Here is a 23,209-nt window from a genome sequence, read left to right as displayed (position 1 = left end):
CTCGGGTCAATTTGATCGATATTTCAGCCGATAACGTGCCGAAATAGCGTTTTGTTGGCAATATTTTCTCTTTTCGCAAGATAATATCGCGACATAACGCCGTTCCTTTTAATTCCTTTTAACCACGCTTTGATATCTTTCTAGTATTTTAGGGATGGTTTTAGAATTTAGAAATTTTAATCTGTACGTGCGTGATAATACATACGATTTTTATGTTTCTGGGACGCATAAAACAGGCGGTAATTTGTTTCAGTCATGAGATAATTAAATGTTAACATTCGTTAGTTTCCGTCAACGTTTATTTTCATTCAGGTTTTAACATTTTAATTTAATTCAAGTATGAATAATCGATTGATGGCTCCTGATTTAGTTCAAAATTTTTGAATTGATAATCCGTAAGAATATGTGGAAAGCTTTAATAACAACTTTATACAGTGAACAGGTTTAACGTCAATGGTCTTACTTGGATACTGGCAGAAACGGATCAGAATTTTCCGAGCGTGACGATAACTTAACGAACCTAGAAGTGCGAGCCAAAATGGAGCAGTAAAAAAGCTTGTTCCACGACGAGTAATCCGTAACGGAGCTGTCCAATTAGTATACAAACTAGCCAATATCGACTTCGTTTGCGCGACTACAACCGTCGGTGTCGTTTTGCCAACTGCGTACGGTGTAATTGGCTTGAAAAAAAATGGACCGCGCTTTTAATTGAATTTGATATTTCTCCGTTATTGCTTCAAATAGAATTTTCGATTGCCAATTAGAGCTCGATGGTTAGAATTTTATGCTTACAAGAGCAGCTTACGCGATGTAAAATGCGACAGGAAAATTATGCAAGATGGAATGACAACGTATTGCCAATAAATATTTCAACGATATTTATGCCTATGCCGAGTGAACATTTCTCCGATATTCAGTAGATTGTATTATCGACACCACGTGGCGTACTTTCTGTATCTTATCACAAGATCGTGCTAAGAAGAGTCGAGATGAGATAGCGATGCGTCGAGTGCCAATCGAGTGATTACCTGGCAATCGATGCACCGGCAGCTATCAGTCAGTGAGCAAGTTAGGCCGAGGATCTCGACGGCCTCCTTGTAGAGCTCGGTGCTCGACTTCCGCCGTCTTGGAGGCGACGTAGGTGCGCTGACTGTGCCGGTACCCGATGGTCTCCTACCTCTCTTCAGCCTCGACGAGGACTCTCGAGACAAGGAGGAGGTCGACGTCGATCCTCTCGGTCGATTGTCGTTCGTGAGCAGCGCTCGACCTGCTGGAGACGCGAACAGTTGCAGCATGTCCATGTCCTACGGCCACACGTGCTAATTAGTGGACGCGAAATACGCAAAGAAGATCATACACGCTGTTTGCACCTCATTGCGTAAATTTACACAATGATATTTAAGGAGGAAGCTTCGCGCGTCGGAGGGTGTAAAATTTCATCCAGAATTTCTGGGTGAACGAAAAATTTCATTGTTTATTTTCTGCGTGAAAAAGCATCGGTAGGAAACCGTTTATTGTGGAAAATTTAGATAACTACGCGCGCACAATGTTTTCGAACCGTTGTGTTCAACGTCGCATGCTAAAAACGATGCTCGTTATAGAGCTGAGAGGGCATTATTCGTCTAACAGGATAACACATACTCTCTCTCTCTCTCTCTCTCTCCCTCTTACGAGAAGTCCCTTTTCCCAGAGTCCTATTCGTTTCGGATCGTCTAGAACTCGGCGAGATCTCATTCACAACGCGCCCTCGGGCGAAAGACTATTCTAACAACGGCGACTGCAACGCGAGTATTATTATGACGAAAAACGTGCCGTGTCTCACCGAGACGGAAAAAGTACTCCCGCGCGCGGATGACATATATTATTAAAATTCTTACGCTAAACGCGATGCCGGCGAGCATTTTTTTTACGACACAGAGCGCGTCGCGCACATAAGACAAAAATCTCATAATGGTTTTCTTCCCGTGTTTTCCGTCCCGGGGACACAAAAGCGCGTTATTAAAATTGCGCGACTGCACGAGTTCCTTCGTTCCGGAATTTTATTTTTTTAATAGCTCCCGCAACGGATGCTCTCTCATATGTAAGGCGGATATTTTGTAGCAGTATTTCACCGCGCGTTTCGTCTTCTCGCAGCATAAAACACGTTCTGAAATCCGGGGAGACAAACGCGTTATTAAAATTACGCGCCTCGCGCTAGCTCGCAAATTTTTATTGTTCTGCGCGCTTCTCATAATGATCAAGCTGATAGATTTAAAATAAAAATCCCGTCGTGGCTGATTTACTTTCTCGTAAGCTGTTGCTTATAGTCAGAAGTGAATTGCGAGCACGTTGACATTAAAAAAATGCACGTGAAACTGCGCTCGACCCTTTTTTTATTGTTCTTAGAAAGAAGAACCTTTGATGCATAGGATAAGGATGTATGGGGAGAAAGTAAGACAGAGAGAGAGAGAGAGAGAGAGAGAGAGAGTACGAACAGACTCGGATGACGATAACATCAGAGAGCCGTTTGCTTAATTGCGTGCAGATCATTAAAAATTGCTCGCTGAAATGAGCATGTTCTCGTAATGAACGCGCTCCTATACTGTGGATGCTCGAGTCGTTTGGCTGGAAGAAAATAATTGGAAACGAATAATTGGATCGAACTTAAAAAGTTGGGGAATTACGAATGAAGCTGTCTCCGCTCTCTTGCGCGTGAACGGTTTTCCGCACTTTTGCGAAACTTCGAAAAAAAAGGGAAAAAAACAGTAATTACACCGACGTACTTCGTGCTCCCTGCCATTATGTGGCTCACCCAATGGTTATTCGCGTCGTATTTCCGTCGGGTAGACTTTTCATCCAGTTCGCTGAAAATCTCATCGAAACTAATTGCGATCAACAAAACCAGGATGATGCAAGGTGGTTTTAAAAGCTCTCTCTTTCTCTCTCTTTCTTTCTCTCTCTCTCTCCCTTTTACTTACTCTCACACCGCATGCGGACCGAAACTCTGCGAACTGTTACACATTGTGAACTTTCGCCGAAATGCAAGATGCACGTTTAGCGAGCGCGGCGAGCTTCATCTACAAGCACGGTCGAAACAGCTTAAGCTGCGCGCTTAATGTACCCCGGCCGGTGTCTGGGAAGCGTTCGAGGTGGAAAATGGAACTGCACGGAAAATCCAGCGAGATGCCGTACACGGTGAAACTAAGAGAACAGATTCGTTAAACGACTTCGCATTGTTCGGGATTGCGGGAAGCCCCAATTGAACACATTAATCAGTTCTCCAAGTAATTCCGGCAAATAAAATTAGAATCAATTGCAATCGAATCATCGATTACCGGCGCCCGTTGAGAAAAATTCCGATTCCAAGTATAAAGTCGTATAATCGAAGGTGTACGGAAAATCGCAAGAAGCTCGTGACATTAAATGTCGAAGATGAGTTTTATAGAAACTACGAGATATCAAGAAGCGTTAATAACGTAAATTACTGAAGCATCACACTAAATTCACACGAATACGAGCTTAATTCGATATCGAGAACTTTGAGAGTTGACTTCCAATTATATTGCGATTAATAGCGATAACCTCGATGGAACCTTCCGTTTTGCAAGTGAGTTCACGACGAAACACTCGAGAGAGTCACTTGGGCAGACTCCTTTGTCGGCAGGAAGTGCATCTTGTCCTCTCGCTAGAAACCTCTCCGAGGTAGATGCGGTTGGCGCAACTTTAACGAAAACGTCGATACGTCGATGTCACCGACAACTCCGATAAAGACGTGCAATTAGCTTTTAGCATTGTATTCACCATGCGCCGGAAGATAATAATTTAATTAAAAATATTTTGCGCACCAATACAGACGTAATAAAGAGGAAGTTCGTATTTATTTAACGAGTGTATGCATTTGCTTAATCGTGCGATATTCTGCGAAATGACGAATCCCGGAGGCGGTACCGGGTATAACAGACGTTATCATTTATTTCTTCAATGAACGATACCGTGAATGAAGGATGATAAATACGTAAGAAAAAACACATGAATGATTCATGATGCATTTCTTCGCGTTGAAAATTTGTCATATCCGAGAAGATCTCTTAATGGAAAAAAAAAGCTTGGGTATATGATAGCAATTTCTTTTATTCAATACAAATCTAATTAATAAACAAATATTTCGGTCCCACGTAACTTGATGACGCTGCATTTTTGCAGAGACCATTTATCATAACTTCGGCAATTAATATTTTGGGTACGCGTGAAGCCACGTCGATACGGTTACCGCGAAAATTAGTTACTTTGCTTGTAGATCGGATCCTACCTATTTCGATCCCATTTACTTGGAAAACAAAAACTTTCTTTTCGGCCATAGCCTTTTCATCTTCTCGCAGGACTTGCGCAGGCTTTATTTTATCGCGATAAAAGGTGAAGCCTGATGGAAGCATCATCTTCGGGTTAGCTGACGGCGCGCAAAAATGTCCGATGGAAAATGACAAAGAGATCAGGTAGTGGGCGATAACAAGCGCCAGACTGATTCGCTGTACCGGGTGAACAAGGTAGGACATAGGATTCGGGTCGGTCCCTCGGGACGCATATCCCGTCGTTCCTCGTATTTTCAGCTGCGCCCGAACTTTCCTCGAATCTTTCGGCGCTGATAGATAACTCGGTCGAAAGGGCGGGCTTGGATGGAACGACTGGTAAAGATTTTTTGCCGCAAGATAGACGGCAAACGTTGCAGGAGGAGTTTATATGACGGGGAGAGGGATAATTTTTTATTCGGCCTTGAGGAATGTACAGCAAGATAGCCTTTGCGGTGTATTACATCGCCCGTTATATTTCTTCTTATAAGATCGAGTGGAGGAATATCCATTTTGGGGCAAATTCACAGACTTGCACCGAGATAACTGCATAATTCCGTGAAATGAATTCCACCATTTTCTTTTGAAAGCCCCCCAATTTCAATTATCTTCTTTTAAATTTTCTCAATATTGCGTTGTCTGTTGTTATCATATATTTAACGAATTCATTCCCTGTGATCGAAGGAGAAGATTTCAAGTTACGAAGTAATTTGACAGGACAGGAGCTCGCATAGTGCAAAATAACTTTTTATATTAATCTCGACGTTACAATGGAAATGCAAAAATCCCGCTAATGAAATGACGAAACGAAACGATAATAATTAGCTGACGGAAGAAACTGCGCTCTGATAAAAATGGCCCCCTTTTCCATATCAGGTCGAACATCATTACACCGATGTGTGCGAATATTCACTGCCAGCGGTGAAAATCTATTATTCATGTTACATAGTTTATAAATTTTCAATACTGGCAGTAAATAGCGGAACGCAGCCGTATTATATTGCGCGGGGCGCTATCGTCAGTATTCACGCGATTTACGCGAAACATAGCGAAAGCCGCGTTATTTTGCGATTTAATCCGATCTGCATTGATATCATCCACGCACGATACAGTCGAGCGGCATTAAATAACAAATGTCCATCGCATCAGTTCGTGTGGATCGGCTTTTCTTCGGAATTATCGTTCATCGTTTAAGCGGAGGGACGACGACGATGCATCCACGGCAGTATTTTGCTCGTCCGTGAAAACACAGGGTAGCGCCGAGTGTTCAACCCCATCCCACGTCATTAATCCTCCTTGTAACCCCATTGTCAAGAGAAACCATCGACAAGAGGCGGACGCCACTAATGAAGAGAAGCCACTTGTTCGGCAGCTAATTAAGTTAATTAATACCGACAGTAGTGGGGCGGTGGGAAACTTTCGATAGCAAGGGTCGCGGCAACAACGGGTGCGGTATAGACGGACCCGCACAGGACGATTCGCGAAACTGGATAATTACGTTCGTTTCATCGTGCCGATGGCCGCGTAATGGGAGAACGCTGTTCGCCGGGGATGTTTAGCCGAGAATTAATACCGCGCGGGGTGGCGTCGCGCGCTTATGCAGTCAAATTAACGGGGGGTTCGCGCACGTGGCAAATCCGTTTTTATTGAAACCGGGGATCTTTATTACACCCGTTCGCACCGGTTCCGCTCGCACGCATTTCGCCCGCGGCGGTAATCCGGCTTCTTTGTGTCTCACAGCGGCGATAATTGTCACGCGCGCGCGACCGACGGAGATATTATTCGCGAGTGCCCCCGCTGAATCATCGACGGGAATTTAGGCAGTGAAACCGCTCCGTCTGCGTACAATTATAAATTGATTAGAATTATATAAATAATCATCGGAATTCGTCACCTGATAGCGGAGATATTAAGGAGAGCCATAATATTTGTAAGGGCCGCGATATTACTTTGCCTATATATACCTTTGCATTTTTATAATAATAGTTGGTTCTCGCACGGGTCAGGTGCAATTTTCAATCGATTAGAATCACGTTGCGATTCTGGTCCGCGTAGAACGGAGAACATTGCATTCTGCCGCCGTGAACAAAAAGCACGAGCGATATCATAAATTTTTGTAAATAACGCAATTCAATCCGCGTAAAATAAGCATGAACGCGCGCTCACGATACAACTGAAATGGAACTGAAACGAATCCGCCCCGATATATGTATATATATATATATATATATATATTTCGGTGGACATGCGCGTGTGCGAAAGCTGCCCGCAAAAGTTCTACGAGCGCAACGGTGCATAAAAAGAACATTAATTAACACGAACGGCACTTGCTTAATTAATGCATTTCACCACGCTTCGATAAGCAGCGTCGAAAAATCACCTCGCGAATGCGAGTCGTGTACCATAAATCGCGAATTCCGCTTTTTCGTCTCAACGTGACGGTACACACGCGCGGTAATGATCGTAGGAATTCACCGGCGAATGCTATATTTCTGTCGCGTCGCTTGCGATTTCACACCAACGTAGCGAAATTGCTGAAGCCAGCGTGTGAATCCGAACGAATGCACTTTCATCGGTACCAAAATGCGCGCCATTCCCGCTTCCAACATTAATTACCCTATCATGAGGCACATTCAGCCGGTCCTTTGAAACATCTGCAGGGCATTCCCGAATGTATTGTAATCACGTTTGTTAAATGACGTCGCTATCGCCGATAGATTATTCGAATAGTAATACACGTCGTGGGTGTGTGGCACCCGCCCGCCCACCCGAATTTGTATCAATTTATGCGTTTGTGAATGTATGCATCGTTCGTAGACAATTACAACAGGCATTGTTCCCGCGGCAATTATTATGACGATCATTTCCGCGGGGGACGTGTATAACGCGCTACAAAATGGCATATAAATGCTTTAACGATGTTACGTATCGGTACTTCTGTCTGCGCGATTAAACGGTTTAAGGGTTCTGAGCTGATGCGGCGGTGATCCAATATCGATCGCGACCAGTACTGCGACTGATATTAAATAATGGAAATTCTTCTTCAGGAAATGGGGAAGGTAATATCGGCGGCTATCTTCCTAGATTTGCATCACGCGTATGTATCGGCAAAAATTCGATGTAAGTCACGAAATATGTAACGTTAAAACACATGTGTGTCAATATTGCCGACTTATTTTCCGTCATTTCTAGCTTATTTGAATTTCAACTAGAGTGAAAAAATCATGTTTTAGCTGATTTTCGTTCTAGCGTATTTTACGAATTACCTGAAAAATTGAAATGGCAGGTTTTCTTTTCTGAATTTATGGTCAAATCTTGTAAGCGATGCAGTGACCAATGAACTTCTAGCTTTTACGATACACGTGTTTCGTTCAAATTCATATATATATTTGATACTATATTCGCAATGAAAAAAAACACTTGCAAAACATGTATTTTTTCTCTATTTGCGCGCGCACTTTCACGTAGAGCGTACATTATATTTATTACTTTTAGCTTATTTTAGAAAGGCGTAAGATTTTAACATTTCGACCGCAGCACCGATGTATGTGTGTAAATACATTTTCCGCACGATGAGCATTTTATTTGTAGGGTAGTGCCTGAAACTTCGAATGAAAATGCATATTCCGTTTATATACGAATGAACGAGAATGTATATTCCGTTTATATAATATCATGCCGTATTAATTCGACTCATCGTACAAGTAAATGTAAAAGCCTTTACGCTACCGATAGTGCATATTCATTTAGCACTAATAATGCCAATGATTTATAATTGCAATGAATTATGCATGTTATTCATCGTGATAATTCCAGTTTCGTATATATATATATATATATATATATATCGCTAGAGTTAACGTTATCAAGTGCGCACACGCATAAAGGTCATCTAATAGATATTTAAGCGGACCTGTGTGTACATACATTTGTACGCGTGAATTATTCGGCAACAATAACGATAATGATTCGCCGACCAAGAGCGAACGCATCCGGGATTCAAGATTATTCATCGTATATTGATAGACACGAATAATTTCGAAACGCGAAAATCGCAGCTCGCTATTTTAGTTTAATTGGTAACAAAATCCTTCATTCTCCCTCCATCTCGGCTCTCGCAATTTAATTAAAGCAGTAGGTGATCGTAATTAAAAAAAAAACGCCATTACTATCGTCCCCTCCCCGCAAAATCTTACGCAACTCGCGCAAATTACCGCTGCGCGATTGTTTGTTTAATTATACCACAAGTGCTCGATAAATCGGTTATTCTAATTGCGAAGTCCGCGTAATACATTATTATTATGCATAGCGCAGCGCAACGTCGGCTATGCAATTGCGCTAATAATTGATGAGAGTCTAATCGAGAGTCGCACATCAGCGGAGCGGAGCGCGCGCCATAATGGAGACAGGCTAATTGCTTATTTTGCGCGGATGAGAATCACGCGGGGCTGGATAATTCGCGAAATATACGTACGTACGAAAATGATAACATCTAAATAATCAATTCCCGTTTATATGCGTTACGTATTACGGTTAACGTTGCCGCGGCTGAAACGGATAGCGTAATATCATGGCGATATATAATGGGCTCCTCGATATTATTCGTATGTTTACGCACTGATATCTAGCCTGTTTTGTCACTTTGACTACGGTCCTCTACGGAGGATTACGACGATAACAGTTACCGTAAATGACTATCGACTACGACTACGGGCAGCGTTATGCAGTAGCGTTTGCGGTTAACGGTCTGATTACACACCGCATTGCGCATGTTGACACAATGGCATTGTGCGTGCGTGCGTGCGCACGGACGCGTGCGTTATCTGTTTGCTGAATTAATTCTCTTCAAATAGACGTGGGACTTAAGTTAACAGCCGAAACGACCGTCTCGTGATGAAGCGGGAAGACAAATTTGACCGGAGGAGGATAACCCGGTCGTATCGCGCGCTAATTACAATCGAGCTGTCGAATAATTCAATTCGTGCCGCTCCTCGGCTCGTATATTATCTGCATTGTTCTACCGATACGGGGGATATAAGTGAAGGCGCACGATCGACGGTAATAGGAGGATTCGCCAAGTGGACAACGCACGCTTTGCACGACCACAGCCGCGAGGAGGATTTATGGATCGAGTCGTCTTCCGGCCACCGAGCCAGGTCACAATAACAGCTGCGGCCAACTGGCTCATTACGCGCCGAATTATACTCACCGGCAAGGACTCAGGCGTGTGGTCCAGCACGTATATGCTGTTCGTGTATCCGTACAGCATCGTGTCCAGATCTGAAACCCAAGGAGAGCGAGCAGAACATTAAATTGGATCTAACCGCGCGCGGCACACTAATGCACTGGTGATACAGCGCGATACTCGGCCCCCGCGTCGCCGCGGCATTCTAATTTACGGTTGGATGCCGCGGCGGAGGAGAGCAATTTCCTAATTCGACCGGGATATGAGAGCACGTTCCCCGGCACGGTTTCCTGCCTCGGCCTCTTGGCTATCGCGCTCGCTGCTCGTCTCCTTCGGGAGAGAGTTGCTCTAACGTCATCTTGCGACAACATCGCGCCTAACTCGGGACTCGGTGTGTTTATGCACTTGGAACTTTCTTACTACCACGTTCGTACAAGGCTGCGTTGCATCGTGTGTTACCTTGCGTTACTCGGCCTCGTCTCTGTGCAATTTCCGGTAGATAAATGTAATGTTAAGATGTATTTATTTATTGTATATTTATTAATATTTCTTTTCGAGCGGATAAGAGATCACTTTTGATTCGGATGTTGAGGAAACACTTGAGAACTTTACCGACGGAATGTTTACTTTTTTCTGCAAAGTTTACGTCCTATCGGTTGAACGAAATTGATTGAAAATGAATTGGAGAATTGCTCAGTGTGTGTGGCGAAAATGGTGGCAGTTATGGACAATCGAGACATGCAAACGAGACGCTTGATGTGCAATCCTTTCGACATTTATTGTTAGTAAACGATAAATCCATTGACGTTATATTTTTCATAGTCACGAATTTTATACGCGATTCTTGGATGAAGTAATTTTTCATAACATACACACACTCTCTCTCTCTCTCTCTTTCTCTCTCTCTCTCTGCTCGCGTTGGCGAATTTAATTTATCACAGCCGCAATGTCGATTGTAAATAACGCTGACGTAACGGCCATCGAAAGGCTAACGAGTTTTTCCGCGTTGACGCTCGCCGCTGCAACGGAAAAAATTATTATTGGCGATGAAAATAATCGAGAGGAAGGAGAAACGCCGCGGGTGTTATAACACGCTTGCGAAAAATTTAATAGCGAGAACAGGGATCGATTGCACCGCCAGAACCGGTATTTCCGTCGGTGTAAAATTTAGTGAACCGCGAATCGAAATATCACGCTGCACTCGAATAGCAGACTTAGAATGATAACGATGTACTGTTTGCGGTTTACTTATTACGATTGCGTACACGCACTAGTTGGTGACGTTGGTGGGACGTTCAAAAGGAGCGTGTGCGACAATGTATCTGTACCACCTTATAATCAAATGAATTATTAAATTATTTTAACTTGCGATTATTTCTATAATTATTAATAAGTGAGCAACGAGTTGTGAGACGAAATCATGCAGGGAAATATCTGTTATTCAAATTGCTCGCATTTAAATCGTAAATATTCGCGCTAATTATCGGAAATATTTTCTCCCCCCGCAGTTCCACGTTACTATATGGAAGACACATTCTTTCGAACGAATTGTCGTAAGATTCTGTAAACGATATTCTGGAAGAAGCACCGAGTGTTCGGATATTTGCATTCATACGGTGCACGCTATATCGACGATTTATGAGCCGGAAACATGGCGCTGTCGGACAACGAGGCAATTTCTCCAAAATTATTGCGCGATATTCCGCCGATGTGCGGGAGGAGGCACTTCGGGCACTTGATGGCGATTCATTTTCGACGCGAAAAGCTTTCGACCTTCGACCCCGTCTATTGTATCGCATCCGCGGGGTGCTCGTAACGCCAGGCGGATATACGAGAATCAATCGGATCGCCATATCATCCAACGACGGCCGCCCATCAGTCGATTTCCAATGGCGCGCTCGGCAAAACGCCTATTGAAAAACTCGAAACCACGCGTGTTAAAGACCAATGTGAGAAGAATGACTTGTAATTTAATATCGAGGAATTCACGGTTATCGAATTACAATTGATTAGAAAACACGGGGGAAAAAAGATAACGTTCCTTTCAAACCTTTTGAAGGAATTAACGGTATTCCCGCATTGAACACTGCGTATAGATTTCCATGAAATATCGCCGTCAGAGATAAACCGCGTAAATTCATTCTGGAGATACTCGGAACCGACGATGACGCATATCGGAAAGCGTAATATTTCGTCTATCCGCGATTTCGGTAAAAAACCGTCTTGAACCGACATTCAGCCATTCTGCTACGGCCCTTAGCGTTCGAACGTGTCTTACTTCAAGTCGTTACGCCGACGAGAAGCAGAGATCGATCGTTGTAACGAACGACCCGATCGATTCTCGATCGATTCGACGCTACGTTGGCAGCACCCGCCGAAATCCGTTACGCGCGCGAGTAGGGCGAGAGGCGTGTCTGCGATCCGTTGACGCGTTCCCGGGACCGCAGGTCGAAGAAATTCATCTTTACGCGAGGCGTAAACACTTCCGTAAGCACTTGCCTCTACTATCGTGTCCGTCACGCGACCGCTACGTGTGGATACAGTCACGTACGTGCACGGTACACACACACATACACACGAGTGCAGCAGCAACACGGCGTCGGTGGTGTTGAGTGTGTCGAAACTTTCGAGGACCACAATTCGCGAAGGAATTGACGTAGAGACGCGAAACAAAAAGCGATCTTCTCGGAACGCGATCCCGCGCGCGCGTCTGTGTCGCCTATGTAGCTGCCTTGTCGCCGATTCACGGGATACCTGCCGGCGGAACGTCGTGATCGATTAACCTAACCTAACCTGCGAGTGGAACCCGGCGCAATGTACCATCTTTCACCCGCGACGGTATCGCTTTTCAAGTTCTTCCTTCGTCTCTGTCTTGTTGCAACAACTACGACGAGATCAGTGTTATTGTGGCCGTGGATCGAAACAAAGGGACTCCTATCTGAAAAAAGCGTACAGATGCATCGGCCTGCCTTCTCAACTCACTTTTTATCGATAAAAGTGCCGTAAATGTGGCTCCTTCGGACCGATCGGGTGCTTTCTAAGTTACTTTTAGAGGCACTTTTGTCCATAAAAGTGAGTTGAGAATATGGACCATTGTCTCTTTATCGACTTGCTATCTCGATATGAATTATCGTTGGATTTCGTCGTCATTTCGCGGTTTTTCACGCGCGATTCGCGGCCCGCGTGTGTTACGGAAGCTCGAAAACTTATCGCGCGCTTCTTTCGACATCGCCAATCGCCGTTATATTCGCGTCGCGATCGCGAGTGATAATCGAGTGGCAATTAAAGAACAATCGACGGGACGGCAAGACGCTGGACGGATGTGAATTCGAGTGCAATTCGGAGTACAGCGGTGGATTTCACCGGTGACCTGGACGACCGGGTGTCAACGTGAAACGGTAAGCGTTTTAATGTAATAATGTGAACACTCGAAAAACGTCATTATTATGTAGCTGCAGGTCTAAGAGAGAATCGCATTAATCCACGACGAGTTTGATTAATGGCGCGGTAGCGCTCGCTTGTAGTGCCCGGTAATTTATAAAAGGCATTCCGGGCATTTCCTCGTCCGAACGCAAACGCTTTTAAATCTGTCTGGCCTTTGGTCAAAAGATACGCGGCACTTTACGTCGCCCCGGCGTTTCGGCTGGTATTTTAATTCACGAGGTCGACGCTGCACCGGTCAAGTGGATAACGTAACAAACACTCGAAACTGATATATACAAAATAAAAAATATTTGGGAAAATAATGTATATTCGAAATCAAGAAAATCCGCCATACCAATTTGTATTGCCTCGTGTGAGAGAAGTTTGAATATCAGTGTAACTACGTAATACGTGTAACTATGTAAGAAGTAATACGTAAAAACAAAACCTCTTGAATTTAATTTCGTAATTTGTATGTACGAAACGATTTGAGAGAAAAGAGAAAACACGTCGCTCAATAGGACTTTTGCTTGTAAGTCTCGTCGAGACGCGTGATAACACGCTACGAAATAATTTATCACGCATGATGGGGGACGCGAAACGCGCGGATTGAGAGTCGTCGATAAACATCGTGATCGTGAATCGGTTACGTTGAGATGTTTAATCGCACGAATAGAATGCGTAATAACACTACACTCGGTGGCCGAGAATTGATACAGAACGATCCGCGAGAGATAGATTCGTTCGTTATTTCCGGCTCGTCTGTGCTCAGCTCATCCGAGAGCTTCGGCCGAAACCAGTTGACCGGAAACCGATCTCCGTGAAGCGTCGCTGCGAAAAAATTCCATCCTCCGCGATGTCACCGTTCGAGTGGACAATATTGCCCCACACGTGTCGCGTTATCAATCACAGAAATCGTAGTCAACCTGGTGGAGATCGTTCAATGCGAAAGCTATACTGTCGGAACGGTAAGGTAAATGGCAGCAACAAGTATTCGTGTCGGAAAAATTACGGAAAATTGTCGACTATAAACGTCCATCCACATTCAAGTTAACTTCCAATAATGATTGTATGAAACGTTATAAACAGGTGCTGACCTTTGGTAGCATAATGTTGACCTTCAGACTGCTCGAAAGCAAGATGATCGTTTTGTGTGGCGTGAACGTATAGTTATTTTCGGCGCCAAACATATAGTAGCAGTAACATGCGTGTAAGTTTATTATCACTAATATTATAATACTATAGTAACACTTTCTAAAAGAAAAGATGATTCTCCTGACTATTTTCGTGGCTAAAAAAAAAAGAAAGAGTACGTTTGATGTCGGAGATAACTATAATTTTCTATCGGTGCAGGCAAAGTAAATTGACTCGAGGAGGCGGACATCCGTGCGTGAAATTAATTACAGTTACATTTTAATTAACGTAACACGGCTCTGCGGATTTTCATGTAAAAATAAAAAGAGTCTGCCGAATCATATTAAAATGGCGCATCGCTCGGCAGAAACGCGTGCTGCAAAAGAATGTATTTGAACGTATCTAGATTCAGCATGAAGAAACCCAGTCGCACTTAACGGCACGAACAATTGGCCGGCGATAGAGAATCAAATGCTTTCGTCGCTCTCGGTGTAATTAAGGATGGGGCGGATCACGAGTTCTAGTTTACGAGTGCCGTTTCCTCTGCGCCCGACGATATATCGCGTGGTTACGGTATGGCTGCGCTGGAATGCACGGCGCATACGAGGCGCTTAGACGGAAGGGAAACGGCGAAAGAGACGGAAATACAAAGCTGCGGTGCGCCGAATTGCACCTATAAACCGCATCACCGTTGCATACCGCAAATATCGAAATTGTTTCGCGCCGCTGATACATGCCCTTCCGCCTCTCATTTTCTTTACGCATCGCGCGAGCCGTAATCGTTACAATAGCGTCGCCAGTTATGGCGCCACGTTTCTCTCACATTAGATAATGCATTTGTTTCCAGCGATGCATTAAAAAAACGCGAATTCTTGCGTTTGTGTACGAATATCCCCCGAAAAACTGCGTCTCGGGCGCGGGCGTATCGCGTGCTTCGTTGATGAAGAAGCAGCATCGACGAACTGGATCGGAAGATTTATCGATCATTTTCCGCCGGTTGAATCCTACATTTCTATCTCGGAAATCGATCGTTTGTATTTCGAGGATGGCACGGGGGAGTGGGGAGGAGGGGATAATCTCTAGGACCGTAATACGGAGCGGCGATTCGCTTGGCGCAGCGATACATTGTATACGATACATTGTTGTATACGCATCGTGAATAACTCGAGCGCAACGTCGAGCCAATCCTGAAGAGCAGATTTCCTTGTGTTAGACGATGGACAACGATACGTCGCGGTCGGAGCCAATTCCCCGTGTATTTCGGCGCACGTGCGCACTGATTTTTGGGGGACGAGAATGCGTCCTATATATATACGTATCCAAAAGTTGGCTTTGACCATTTTTTTTCTTTTTTTTTTTTACACGAGAGTCGCGCTCCGAGAGTAACGCGCGTCCTGCGCGAAACAATCGGTTCGGTTGCTATAGTAAAGCGTATCCGTAAAAAATAGAACGAGTCGCCGGTGTTTGCGACAGGAATCGAGAATTGACCTATCAGGTTATTTAAAAAATTCTCACCGAGCGAGGGACTGCTGAATTCGCATGTGCGGATTCCTATTGTCACCTCTCGATTAAAAAAAAAAAAAAAATAAAAAGAGAGAAAAAATACACATACGCGCACACAAAGAGAGCGGGATAGATGCTAGAGATCGACGTGTAAAGAGATATATGGCGGATAATCCTATGTGGGATAAAGGAAGGGTGAATTAATCAAATTTTCTCTATGACGAAATTGAAGAGGGGATATTCTTTGTTTTATATATCATAATAATAAAATCCTCGAATAACTTTGCTTTAAGAGAGGTATAAGGTGCTCCTCATTTACGACGTGTTATCCGATGAAGCATAAAGAAATCGGAGCACGCTGTACATCAGACCGTGAAAATTTATTGCTAATTACTTTTCCATGCCGACCTATTCGACCGCGAGCGCCGTTCGTCGTGGATTTATCGCTATTATTTTTATGCTCTCTCGTGAGAGCACCTGGCTAAAATGTATGCGGACGTTCGAACAATCGCGATATGACGCGAAAAATATGATTTATGGTTACTGATCGCTGCGAGATACGAGGCCCATTCTCTTAAGTTCTTTAAAAATCGAGAACGGAGGTAAGGCTGGCTAAAGCCTGACAAGTTCACAATAAAATATAATCGTAATTGGATGTTAAGTCTCGTGTTAAGTCTCGATATTCAAAACGTGGGCAAGTATTAACACATTTTGTACTTCAGCGTCGATTGACGTTAATTTTGTGTTAATTTTTGACATAACATTCGTGTTATTTTTCAATATATTCATCTTGTGTTAAATTAATACAACATTTTTTACTGTGTGTTTCATTAGTATTAGTAACATTCGATCGCGCGAAAATAAAGCGAGCTATAATAAACGTGAGCAAATTCGAGATTATAGATTTTATAATTCATATAGTTATTTTTAGTTTGTACCGGATTTGGCCGCATCAGAATGTATATCTACGTTCCTGAAAATTCATGATGTTTCAAACCCCAGCTTATTTTCTAAATAAACGGGCAAATTAGGAAATTGGTTCTGGTTGATATGCCAATCGTTGATAATTATAGAGAGAGCTTCGATAATTATAGCAAATGCTCGAATTAACCGTAGCAAATAGTTATATTGACCGTGGTGAAAAAAGAAATTAATTTTACGACGCAAAGTACAGCGCGTACGAAACGATCGATAATCACAATCGGACATTCCGCGGAATCGGTTTGATGCTAATTTCGTAACTTCGCTGATTTGCAAAGTGCCGCGATTAATCGATGCCGCAAATGTAGCAAAACGGCAAATTCGGTCATAATTACGATTCGACCGTTACATTTTACTAATGACGATAATATTAATTGTACCGCGGTGATTTATGGGCGTGCGACGTGACGCACGAATAATAGCAGTATCGGTGTTCGATAATGCAGCTCACTAAATTCCGCGAAATTAGCACTTCGAAATACGAATTTTTATAAAATTTATGCAGTATTCGTTTGTCCATGACGGCATCACGATTCGTTTACGTTCATCTATAAAAAAATGTCTCCGTTCCGCAAAAAAGTTATAACCATATAAAAAGAGTACCGAACTTGTAAAGCTACAAATAGACTAGATATTTTAGGAAGTATACTTTAGGAAGTATATTTACTACAAAGAACGTGATTCTAAAATAAAAGCTGGTCTTGTGAAATTCTAAAATTTGTTTACAAATCCGCATTATGCCGCGTTCACTCGCTTAGAACTTAAGCTGCGTTTATGAATTATTATCCTCTTCGCAGGGAATTTAACTACGTATTTGACCAAAATGAAAGAAAAATAATTATTACACGTAGCTTGCACTATAATGCACACTTATTTGAGAAAATCGCTTTCGCGATGTCGACAGGCGCTCGATGATCAAAATCGTTTCACTTCGCCTGCTCTCAAAAAAAAAATCGGACACGTCTCGTATCGACAGACCGATCGCGGAATCGAAGTCGCACGTTCAGGAAATCATGCTTGTCAACCGCGCCGTCGCTCGATGCAATTCCCGTACAATCAAACAGCAAATACGGGTTCGTTATACGTCGCTGCTCCGTCGTGGCACACCCTTGTAATTCCGTATGCAAATTCTATGCCGCGATCCGGCACGCCGTACCAGGAGATCGAATCAATATTGTATCGGGAAGGCTGGATGGCTGCGTCCACTTGAATAACTTATCTCGTTTTGCGTTCGTCCTAATCATCACTCATGATAATTAGCGCGTAATGAGATTATACATCGAAAAGTAATATTCCGTAGATAAACGAGATTTTATTACGTTGAAACAAATTATTGTTCGCGTAAATTCAGCTTCGTTATTTCGCCAATATAATTTAATTATTGATATGTCGCCGTATATCGAAATTCGTTGGCCTTTTAAATTAATCTTCACGTGTGAAGTTCATTATACATTTATCGCGCGCGTCCAAGCGAATCATTAATTAATAATTTCAAAATACAGCATACAACGTGTAATTTATGCACGGGAAAGAATGCTGTGTTGAATCAATAAAATTTTCAACCGTAGCGTAACTTGAATAAATCTTCTTGGTTACATTACAATCGACCGAGGGCTTGGGATACATCGAGAAGGACAGAGGAGACATTTGAGATCGATGTGCAGTAGATAGGTACCACTGATAATAGTAAGTAGTGCAGGACTCGCCGAGGCACTGCGACAAGGCTTCCGGTTCCCGTACATATCCATCTATATACTCGCGATCCGGGCAGCTGCGGAATCTGGCCATCCATTTACGTTAGTCCGAATACGAGTCGTGTAACGTTATGAATTACGGTATTTGATACACGTGCGACAGTACGATAGATTAAGGGTTGAATTAAATTGACATTTCCAAATGCGTTTTTCAGAAATTTATAGTATATCTCTCGACACCATCATCAAGTGTCAGATATCACGTTGCACTGACATAAGAGTCGCGAAAGAAACACTGAAAAGCCCATTCAGTTGACTCGAATAAAATTCTTGTTTGGATAACAGATTTTGTTGGGAAAACAAATGTTTTGGTTTGGAGAACCAAACCTTTTTCGTCTCAGAGAACCAAACTTCGGGGAGCCAATTTTTGGTTCTCACAACGAAAACATTTGTTTACCCACATCCAAACGAAAATTTCGTTTGAGTCAACTAAACGGGTTTCTCTATGTGTCGGACGTTAAAAAGACGTGATTTCGCGAGGCTTTTCCACTTGTCATTGCAATTGAAAAGCAACGAGAGTTGACGGAATTACGGAGAGCGAAATTTCCACCGCGGCTTTTCGATCTTTTAACATGACGCACACTCCGAGCTCCAAATTAAGAGAGGTCGGCTGCCGTGTTTAACCTGTGTTACACAATACCGCAGATATTCGCGAGCGCGATGACGAACTTTATTGCACGTGGGTTTTTGCCAGCCGATGCACTTTACAGAGGGCGCGGGGGAGTTGATAAACAGCCGTTGCTCGCGACTTGTTACAGGCACTTTTTTGTGCCTATTTAAACCATCCCGCGCATATGGCGACGTATAAAGCCGGTCCGGTTTCTATTTATCGGCGAGCGCCGAGTGTGCGTAATTTATTCAGCCACGGTTGCTTTCTGCCGATCGTCCGTTACTCACCTCCTTCCTCAGATTCGTTTAGCAAAAATCGCGTGGGCGTCTTGATAAATAAAGAATAGATTAAATAAGAGAATGCGCTGGAAATGATTGTTGTGTTCTGTTAAATCGGCCAATGCCGAGAGAGGAGGAGGCTGTGAACCGTATTGTGTGTTTTATTTATAAGATCACGAGAATCGTTACGTCGTTACGTCGTATGAAATAACTCACTCACACAACAGTAAGGAAGCCGTATTAAAGACACGTGTAACACGAGGAGGGTTTATATACAGGCGCACATAATCCCGCTCGCGAACTTTGTTGAAAAACTGCGCTTTTGCCGCGAGGCCAATAGGGCGATAACAGAATCCAATTAGCCTTACGTTCTCACCGCACTCACTAGTTTCTTGGAAAACTCGTCGTTGTTAAAAGTCCGGTAGCTTCATGAAGCGCGCTTTTCGAACTTGTTCCGCAATCGAGGTTCTTCAAGCTTTCCGCGAAACGAAAATTTTAATTTCGCTCATGAGAGATACTACGTCATTAAACTCGCGCAATTTCTGATATCCCCGACTTTGCGTAGAGTTTCTGGCGCGTAGGTGACAGAGGCGTTTGGCAGAGGGAACGGAAAGCGTAGCCCCAATCAATAGCCCGTGATGAACGGTCCAACGGCTATCGGGACAGCACTGATGGTGTATAGACACTCGGTCGGCCCTATGAATTATTCAATGTTAGCCAAGTGGACTTGGGTGTATTTGCCCTTAAACCGAGTCGGCTCCCGTACAGAACACTCACCTGATCTCGTCCCTTGACCCAGCCGTCACTAAATGCCACAACTCGCGACGCCCTATTGACCCCGAGTAAGTCAGTCCGTACGCGTGACTTGACACCGCCGCAGCTCCCGACAGCATCGCAACGGGGAGAGAACTCTCTCTTCTGCCTCATCGGTTGTATTGGGAAAGTTTGCGATGCCGCGCGATAAAGCGTGTAGCATTGTAATAACGCGTGAAATTATCTCGCTCGTCCGCACTCACTCGGCCGCGGTGCCGCCCACGGCATCATAAATTGCTGAAACATCGGCCGACTTTGGCAAGCCGAGAAAAATAGTCGGCGCGGCGAAAGTTCCATCGGATATTAAATTGTTTTACGCTCTCGAAGTCTAAGCGGGGAGTTTTAAAGAAGTGACGACGATATCACAGTAATGATGATATCGATGTCAGGTTGTATTTTCGACGTTAACGATGTTAACGTTCGACGTTTGCATGTTAACTTTTGTCGATACATATTTTACTTAAGAATTTACTTTATTTACTATTCGACGATGATCGGAAATTTTCTGAACAGTTGGATGCACATAGCATCGATAACAGTTGCATTTAGCGCACAAGCTGTGTGGAAAAATTTATCGAGGGGATAATATTCAACGACAAACACGACTGGCAACTACTAGGTGGTTACGTACGATTAGAAAGGGTAACATCACGGTTATCAGTCTGCCTTATAACGGCCCGTTACTGCTCTTCATAGTTAATAGCGACCTAGTTTGCTTTACAACCGGCTTTAGTACCGGGTAGGTAGGTAGCGTTTCCGCACTTGCCAGGAAGGAGCTCTTAATACTCCGTCTTCTATTACTAGCGCTAGCCGCTGGTTTCACCAGTGTAACGATCATGTTCAATTCTATCCACAGAATTCATCGTGGAGAAACGACTCTATTATTAAGTGGAATTAAAGATAAAGTCACTCTGTGGCACACCTTTTAACGTATTACTTCCAACTTAACATATATTCTTCTCCCTTCGAGCAAATATCTTAAACCTCGTGTTCAATTTTCGAAGCGATAAATTTGAGTAAAATTGCTTTATTTACGAGCGTTTACACTTTGAACCGTGTCTCTTCCGGCGAACAAGTTTAATTAAATCGAACCGTTCGTTATGAATCGAATTCTCAATGATATCATATAGAAAGCAAGAACGCTGATAGTAATCGCGACCACGCATGTAATCCGGTTTGTCAATTATCACCAATAAATTGTGTATATTATCGGTGCGTGTTCATCAGCACAAATAAATATGGAAGCGCGTAATATGCATCACACGGATACGATGCGCTAGAAATCGTAGTGATTTATCCGCTATGATGCGTGTCGCGTTGGTACGCGTATTATCGGTTTCAATCTCGCGCGAGTAATGGACGTTCGCTCGACTTTTGTAAATTATGACTGAATATGCGCGCTCGTAACTGTAAATTTTACATCGTCTAGGATTCGAGATCGTCACTGTCGGCTTCTTTAAATAAAATTAATCAACTCAAAAATACGTTAGATAAACAGAATTTTAATAACATTGCTTAACTTTTGAAAATCCATTTTTTGCCAACTGAAGCATTTTTGAGATTTGTGAAATTCGGTTTACCGGTCAAGAAGTTAAAAAACTAATTTTTTCGTGATACTTCAGACATCGTTATTAATTCGATTGAATTGTCAAAATAACATGACATCTTTTAGATCCGGATTTTTAAGTACACGAATGAGAAAAAACGCGTATTAATTTACGCGTATAATTAATGTATTCGACGCGCCCGTTATATTTTAATAACACCTACTTCAAAACTTTTCCTATCTTTTAATCCCATTAGTGTGTTTATCTGAGTTCGTAATAAAACGCCTAACTTTACGGTGGCTGTGCAGATCATTATTAATTATACAAGAAAGCAGCTTCGCTCTTCGTGTGACAGTTGCTGATCTGGAATTTCATATTAATTAATACAACAGACGCGTGGGATACCGCCGTGCGCGTTATTATTAATTTCGATGCGCGCTGAGTCCCCCGTCGCAAACTGTTTTCGCATTATAACTTCGCTCAATTCAGTATTCACGAGAAGCACACACATTATTTTGTGATGTACTTAAATCATTATAAATAATAATAATCGAGAAATTAAGAGCTATTATTAAGAGCCAATAATTCATTCCGAAAAAAAAAAACAGCCAATAATGAATACATATGTCAAATGAATGTTAACGCATTTTTGACAGACTATTATTCACTATTCATAGTAAGTCCGTATTTGTGTTAAAATCGGTCTAACATTTTGCGTTAAATTTGTATCATATCCGTGTATCAATCTAGCATATTATGGTTATGTTATATATATGCATATATTTTGTATCGAGTCGATATTTATCATGTGTAAATGTTAAAATGACATTTATACGTGTTAAAATAATATATTTTATATTTCAGTATCAATTAACATGTTATTGATATTTTGTATTAATTCTGGACATCATATTTGTATCAAACTTTTCAACATATTCACTTTATGTTAAATTAATACCAAAATTTTTGTGGACCATTTGGGACATGTGAAATGTGTGAAATTTAACATAAAAATTTCCACCGCATAGAAAATGAAGATAAAAATGGTCAGCGTCATATTTGAAGATGAGCCAAATTGTGATTGCTGCCGTATCGTAATGGATCAATCGTCGGTAGAAATTCAATATATTTGTTAATTGTATTTATTTTTTGATCGTGTGCGCGTGCAAGCCAAATATACCCATAAAATAGTGATATTTGCAAACAATAACAGCAATATCGTTTACCGGTGAATGTTTATCAACGATTCCAATATTCGCATTTCGCGAATTACTCACTCTCGAAAAAAAAAAGTATCGCGTGGAACCTTTCTCTCTCCTTTGCGCTTATCACTAGCGTCGTCCATACCGCTCTTTACGTTGCCGATATGTCAAGCCGGTCGTGTTATAAATTTTAAGAAGCTTAATTCCGCGTAATTAGCAAAGTTTCTGGGTTGCCTCGCGGGCAAGGGGGTAGCCGCGACGGAAAGGGACATGAAGGACGGGAGCGAGGGAGGAAAGGAAGAAAGAACGAAGACGAAGAGGACCTTTCGAAACTTTTTAAGATCGAACTCTTTAAAGCACACCGACATTTTTCGGTCGGTCGTTATTTACTTTTTCAGGAACCCGGCAGACAGTGGCTCGCAAGAGTAGCGAGGGGAGGTGCGGGCGGCCGTCG

General features: G+C 42.8%; 1 protein-coding gene across 3 annotated transcripts in view; it reads right to left on the bottom strand.

Annotated features, from left to right (window-relative positions):
- Window positions 1-23,209, bottom strand: part of LOC106750436 — a 127,978-nt gene that overhangs the window by 3,889 nt on the left and 100,880 nt on the right. For all 3 annotated transcript variants that reach the window (XM_014630783.1, XM_014630785.1, XM_014630784.1), the window contains exons 5-6: window positions 9,535-9,605; window positions 1,029-1,304 (exon numbers count right to left, since the gene is read on the bottom strand). In XM_014630783.1, coding sequence (XP_014486269.1) covers window positions 1,029-1,304; window positions 9,535-9,605 — 347 coding nt within the window. The remainder of the gene's footprint in view (window positions 1-1,028; window positions 1,305-9,534; window positions 9,606-23,209) is intronic.

This window comes from Dinoponera quadriceps, unplaced genomic scaffold (assembly GCF_001313825.1).
Source record: "Dinoponera quadriceps isolate SergipeBrazil2010 unplaced genomic scaffold, ASM131382v1 scaffold5784, whole genome shotgun sequence".
Taxonomy (NCBI): domain Eukaryota; kingdom Metazoa; phylum Arthropoda; class Insecta; order Hymenoptera; family Formicidae; genus Dinoponera; species Dinoponera quadriceps.
Note: the sequence above shows the minus strand (reverse complement) of the source record. Positions and strands in the feature narration are given on the sequence as shown.